At 36.4% G+C, this 6,000-nt stretch overlaps 1 protein-coding gene and 1 long non-coding RNA gene across 3 annotated transcripts in view; one reads left to right on the forward strand and one right to left on the reverse strand.

The window, feature by feature from the left end:
• Positions 1–2,752, reverse strand: part of LOC133608058 (uncharacterized) — a 48,208-nt gene extending 45,456 nt beyond the window's left edge. Inside the window, exon 1 of the long non-coding RNA XR_009815490.1 lies at positions 2,670–2,752. This is a non-coding gene — a long non-coding RNA (uncharacterized lncRNA). The remainder of the gene's footprint in view (positions 1–2,669) is intronic.
• cfap58 (cilia and flagella associated protein 58) overlaps positions 1–6,000 on the forward strand; it is a 49,401-nt gene extending 43,401 nt beyond the window's left edge. For both annotated transcript variants that reach the window (XM_061963219.2, XM_061963220.2), the window contains exons 17-18: positions 3,106–3,230; positions 5,497–6,000. In XM_061963219.2, coding sequence (XP_061819203.1) covers positions 3,106–3,230; positions 5,497–5,599 — 228 coding nt within the window. In that variant the 3' untranslated portion in view covers positions 5,600–6,000. The remainder of the gene's footprint in view (positions 1–3,105; positions 3,231–5,496) is intronic.

Below are 6,000 nucleotides of genomic sequence, written 5' to 3' on the forward strand. Positions count from 1 at the left end.
AATCTGTTCTAAAATGTCAGGCAAAAACTGACTGGTATAAAAACCAAAGTAATGTTTACCAACAGAAATCTTATAAATGTAATTAATCCGTTTCCAGACACCCCACAATATTACCACAGAACACATTTTTAGAGTATAATTATTGCATTCTACACAAAAAACAATCCTAAGTACCAGAGCTGTGTTAGACTAATCTAATTCGTTAGTTTGTGCCATTGTCAACGATCAGTCGACTCTACGACAAAAATGCACCATAATTCTTCTCAACAAAGGAAGAGAACTATAACCCTTGAGAAATATCGAAATTAAAACATTTGTGTGCACTTACAACACTTAAGACTCGGACATGTTGTAATTATAAAATTATGTATCCAATTGTTACTGTATGCATGTTCAAAATGAACTTAAACAGCAACAACAACATATTGTGGTGATATGCAGTACTGTACACTGACTGGTCAGTAGGTGTCAGTAACATCACATGGATGTAGGTCTAGCCACAAAATAGATATAAAAAAAATACAGTCTTTAGTTGAAGAGAAAACAGATTCAGTTATTAGCAGCTTTCTCCACCTCAAAGAGAATAGCTAAACCACTCTGATAAACAAATAAACACGGTAGAGATTGCACAGTTTATTGAGGTCCTTGGATCTGGCGCAGTGCCGAGAAGACATCAAACTTGACTAAATATAGGAAGAAGTAAAAGTCCGAACAAACGTTCCGTATATCAGCTTGTGACCCTGTCTTGAAACTACACTCCTGGGCCAGGTGGCGCATCCTAACTGACACTTAAATGTGAATTTTGAATTCTTTGTCGAGGTTTTGTTTTGTTTGAATTCTTAATGACAGTAACATTCTATTTTCTATTTCAGTATGTCATTTCCTTATTGTTTTGAATTACAAGGATATTTTGTTTGGAATATAACCGTGTTAAAGCTTATGCTTTGACTGACCTTAAAGAATAGACTTTTCACCAATTGAAAATTAATTTAAGATTTGTATTTGAACACAACAACAATAGTGAAGCATGGTTATTAGGTGTGTAACAGTACATATATTTGTAATCTGATTTTTCAGTACGGAACTTTGGGTTTGGTACAGACGCATAGAAGTGGGAGGGGTTCATGTCATCTCATGTCGACTCGGTAAACAAATGCAGTGCAGCCCAGCCTTTTGAGTTTCCCATCCATCCATTTTCTACCGCTTATTCCCTTTTGAGTTTGATTAATTTTAAAAACCATTTACGCAAATACCTAAGCCGCTTAACATTTTGCTCCCTTACTGTACCCAAAATGAACCAAACCGTGACCTTAAAACCGAGGTACGTACCGAACCGTGATGATGGCGTACTGTCAGGCCCGGCCCTAACCAATCTGGTGCCCTAGGCAAGATTTTAGGTGGCGCCCCTCCCCACATCGGCAGTGAAGTGTATATACTCACAAGAACCCGAATAGCTTTGTCTTTGACCTTTTTTTTTTTTTTACTTACAACTATACCTAATATATAAAGGGGTGGAAAAGTGACTATTACCTGCAGGGCAAACATTAGCTAACCAGAAGGCAATAACAATGTAAACAAAAAACACCTGCTTAAAAGATCTAATACAAACATTTATATGCACGTACAACACTTAGAACTTTTAGCATATCAGTATGTGGAATTAAATTATGGAATGGATTAAGTAAAGAAGTTAAAAATTGTACTGATATGATCCAATTTAAGAGGTTGTTCAAAATAATAGTGCTTACAGAGTACAAAGAAGAAGAATTATGAGAAATACTTTCAACCTTATTGAAAATAAGATATTCTTCATCTCAGTGTGTTAATAAGGACTGAATTAATTAATTAATTACATATTACAAAACTGTTGTATACTAATTCATAGATGTTATTTTATTATATAAAAAGGTCAGTAAATGATTCTATATATTTGTAAACGCTTTGAAGTGGGAAAGGGGTAGGATTAAATAAGCTTTGCTTCTTCCTACTCCTTTTCGGGCATGATGTAAAATGAAATGATATGAAATTGTGTGATGTATTATGATGTAAGTGTGTTCATGTTCGAAATAAACTAAAAAAAAGAAAGAAATGTCCCTGAGGAATGTAAGGTGGGAGTACTGTAATTACCTAACGTTACATAATTATTTTCCATAACAATTTAGCCCCCTCCACAATATTAACCTGACGTTAAAACGGAACTAGCTATTTATTGATTAGCAATTGCCGAATCATGTAGCATTAGCTTAATGCTAAAAAGCCTGGTTACTATCACATTCTGTAACAGACAAATAATTTCATGTAGGCTAACGTTACATTATTATTTTCCATAACAATTTAGCCCCCTCCACAATATTAACCCGACGTTAAAACAGAACTAGCTATTTATTGATTAGCAATTGTCGAATCATGTAGCATTAGCTTAATGCTAAAAAGCCAGGTTACTATCACATTCTGTAACAGACAAATAATTTCATGTAGGCTAACGTTACATTATTATTTTCCATAACAATTTAGCCCCCTCCACAATATTAACCCGACGTTAAAACGGAACTAGCTATTTATTGATTAGCAATTGCCGAATCATGTAGCATTAGCTTAATGCTAAAAAGCCAGGTTACTATCACATTCTGTAACAGACAAATAATTTCATGTAGGCTAACATTACCTACCTGCTACTTCTGTCTTTTCTCGTTTCTCCTCCTCTTCTTTTCTCTTTTTTCTAGCCTGGGCACCTGACAGTTTTGGCATCTTGTGTTGATTTTTTGATGTGGTGACGTCCAAAAAGAGTCATGATACAGGAAGGGAGGGAGGGGGGGGGGGGGTGTAATGTTGTAACAAATAATATTTCTATTAAATAGGCTTTACTTTGCATTTTAATTAACGTGGGATTATTTTTTGTATTTAGAAATAATAGTACCAACTTTTTTTTTTTTTTTTTTCTCCAACATTTGTGGCACTGGCGTGGCGCCCCCTGATGGACGGCGCCCTTAGCATTTGCCTATACGGCCTATGCCACGGGCCGGCCCTGCGTACTGTTCCACCCCTTATAACTATAGTCTGCATTGATAGTACTTTCTTTTGCAAGTCTTTGTTATAACTTGACAGGCGTTGACCGCAGAGGTGAGAGTGCTGGATGCAAAGATGATTGACTACAAAAGTGAAAATCAAAGCTTGAACACTGAGATTACAGAACTCAAGAAGAAGTACTTCAGTCAGAAAAAGCAACAAAGGTAAGCTGTATGACTTATATAGAAATGTTGAAGAAATCACTTTGTACATCTTTTTTAAGGTATTTCTTAAGTTGTATTTTTGTTGTGCAGCTCCCATAAAGTCATAATGAGGAATAGTTGCAAGTTGCAGCCAGCAGAGCACAGACACTAATATCACCAAGACATAATCCCTGAACTTCTGGCTGGGGTAGATCTTAAAAGTACAAACAACAGTGGACCGTTTGTGTCCACATCCCTCGGACTGGCTCACTCATGTCAGCATGAGTCGGAAATCTAATTGAAATCGAAACTAGTCCTTGCTTGCACATTTATTTGTGACTTTGTCCTTAAAGAGAATAGGAGATAAGAAAGTATTCTTGAACCCACAGAAGGTTATTGCATTTGGATAAAGAGTATCACATGTGAATATTCTCATTCATCCAAGTCATTGTGGTCATAGGACATTGAATCCATTGCAACTGGATTGTTCAAGTTGTCTTAGAATAATTTTTTCCTCTTACTTCAATCAGTGTTTGTCAGTTCATGCTCAGAGACTAGATAGGACAGCTCTATTTGTCAGACTAGAACTGAAGTCTGAGTACTAGTGTAACAGATATTATGCTTCAAATACTTTGGCTTCACTAAATCGCAGATTTTTTTAAAAGCATATTTCAAGCTTAATGTGGAACTGCACTTTTTTGAGAATTTTGCCCGTCATTATGAGAGGCAAGAACACACATTTGTTTAGGAGTCCAAACACTAAAATTAAAAGATTTAAAAAACGCCTGCAAAATGGGGCTAATGGGAGTCACCATTGTAGCCTTCAAAGCCCTCTAAAAGAACTTCAAAACCTTCCATATATTATATACACCCTGCAAGTATATATATATATAATGTAGTAACATTCATAACAATATGCAATTTGTACAATATTTATCTAATTTTGGTCATTTTAAGCATTACCGGAACTTCTTTCTTTACCGCATTTCTTTCGATTTCCATAGCACTTCCAACTTCTGGCAACAAATGTGTGTTCCTACTTCCGAAAACAAACGCGAGTGTGTTCTAATCATGGCAGACTTGGTAACAGACAACAAAGACAACTATTTTTGGACAAATGTGGATTCACAACCTTATCTTTTTGAAGCTGAATATACGGAGGATGAACTGCTGCTTATACAAGCGGGCGTGGAGAAGAAGGTGAAACGGAGATAGAAGCCGAGAGAGTGAGGTCGGCGTGACTTCACAGTGTAAATGTGGAACTTGGAGCCAAGCTATGTTGACATAAATGGAGTGCTTATCAAAAATAAACCTAAATAGACAGCAAATACAATTTATTTAATGTTCCAACTGAGAAACTTAATTTTTTGCAAATAATCATTAACTTAGAATTTAATGGCAGCAACACATTGCAAAAAAGTTGGCACAGGGCATTTTAACCACTGTGTTACATGGCCTTTCCTTTTAACAACACTCAGTAAATGTTTTGGAACTCAGGAGACCAATTTGTGAAGCTTTTCAGGAGGAATTCTTTCCCATTTTTGATTGATGTACAGCTTAAGTTGTTCAACAGTCCGGGGTCTCCGTTGTGGTATTTTAAGCTTCATATTGCGCCACACATTTTCAATGTGAGACAGGTCTGGACTACAGGCAGGCCAGTCTAGTACCCGCACTCTTTTATTATGAAGCCACGCTGTTGTAACTTGTGGCTTGGCATTGTCTTGCTGAAATAAGCAGGGGCGTCCATGATAACGTTGCTTGGATGGCAACATATGTTGCTCCAAAACCTGTATGTACCTTTCAGCATTAATGGTGCCTTCACAGATGTGTAAGTTACCCATGTCTTGGGCACTAATACACCCCCATGGTTTTTCTCCTCTTTGGTCCGGAGGACTCGACGTCCACAGTTTCCAAAAACAGTTTGAAATGTGGACTTGTCAGACCACAGAACACTTTTCCACTTAACATCAGTCCATCTTAGATGAGCTTGGGCACCGCAAAGTCGGCGGCGTTTCTGGGTGTTGTTGATAAATGGCTTTTGCATAGTAGAGTTTTAACTTGCACTTTCAGACTAAAGTTAACTAGGATTTCACATAGGAAAAATGGCAAGAGAAAATTATTTTGGGAATTTGTTTTAAGTGCTTGAAAATGTAGTTGTAGAGACGTATGTCATTCTTGATTTTTTTTTAATTCTTTGATTTATTTAGATAGGGATTTATTAATGTCCAAAACATATTTTGAAAATCAGTTTGATGTCTGTACTATTTGTGTTTGTCATCAATCACAGTGAGAAGGCCAAAAGCAAAGCGGAACACTTGGTGCTACCTCAGCTGATCAACAAGCCACAATTCACCGGAGGAGGCTTCAAGTTTGACGAACTTTTCAGATGATAATTATATTTTTATATTTTGTATATAGGTGAATATCACTGCAATAATCCATTTTGTGTCATGAGACTTGTCAAGTAAATGTGACACAATCTCCAACCCTTCAAAATCAGGCTTTGTTCCAAAAGGAATATTTCCTGATAATGAATTGCATCCACTTGAGTTACAGTAGTTCCTATACTTACTATTGACAAATATGTACTGTACATGTTAACATAATTTAGAAGGGAGTGTTCTAAGAATGAATAAATTATACTTTATGTGGGTTGATCCTCAGCCGCCATTATTTCAAGTCTACATAGATGTTGTTGGCACAAAAATACCAATAACACATAGTGACATTGAGCACATCTATTTGGACACTGGGTAAGTAAAAACAGTGGGTTTCACTTTTGTCTAATGAC

The sequence above is a fragment of the Nerophis lumbriciformis genome, linkage group LG09, assembly GCF_033978685.3.
Source record: "Nerophis lumbriciformis linkage group LG09, RoL_Nlum_v2.1, whole genome shotgun sequence".
NCBI lineage: Eukaryota > Metazoa > Chordata > Actinopteri > Syngnathiformes > Syngnathidae > Nerophis > Nerophis lumbriciformis.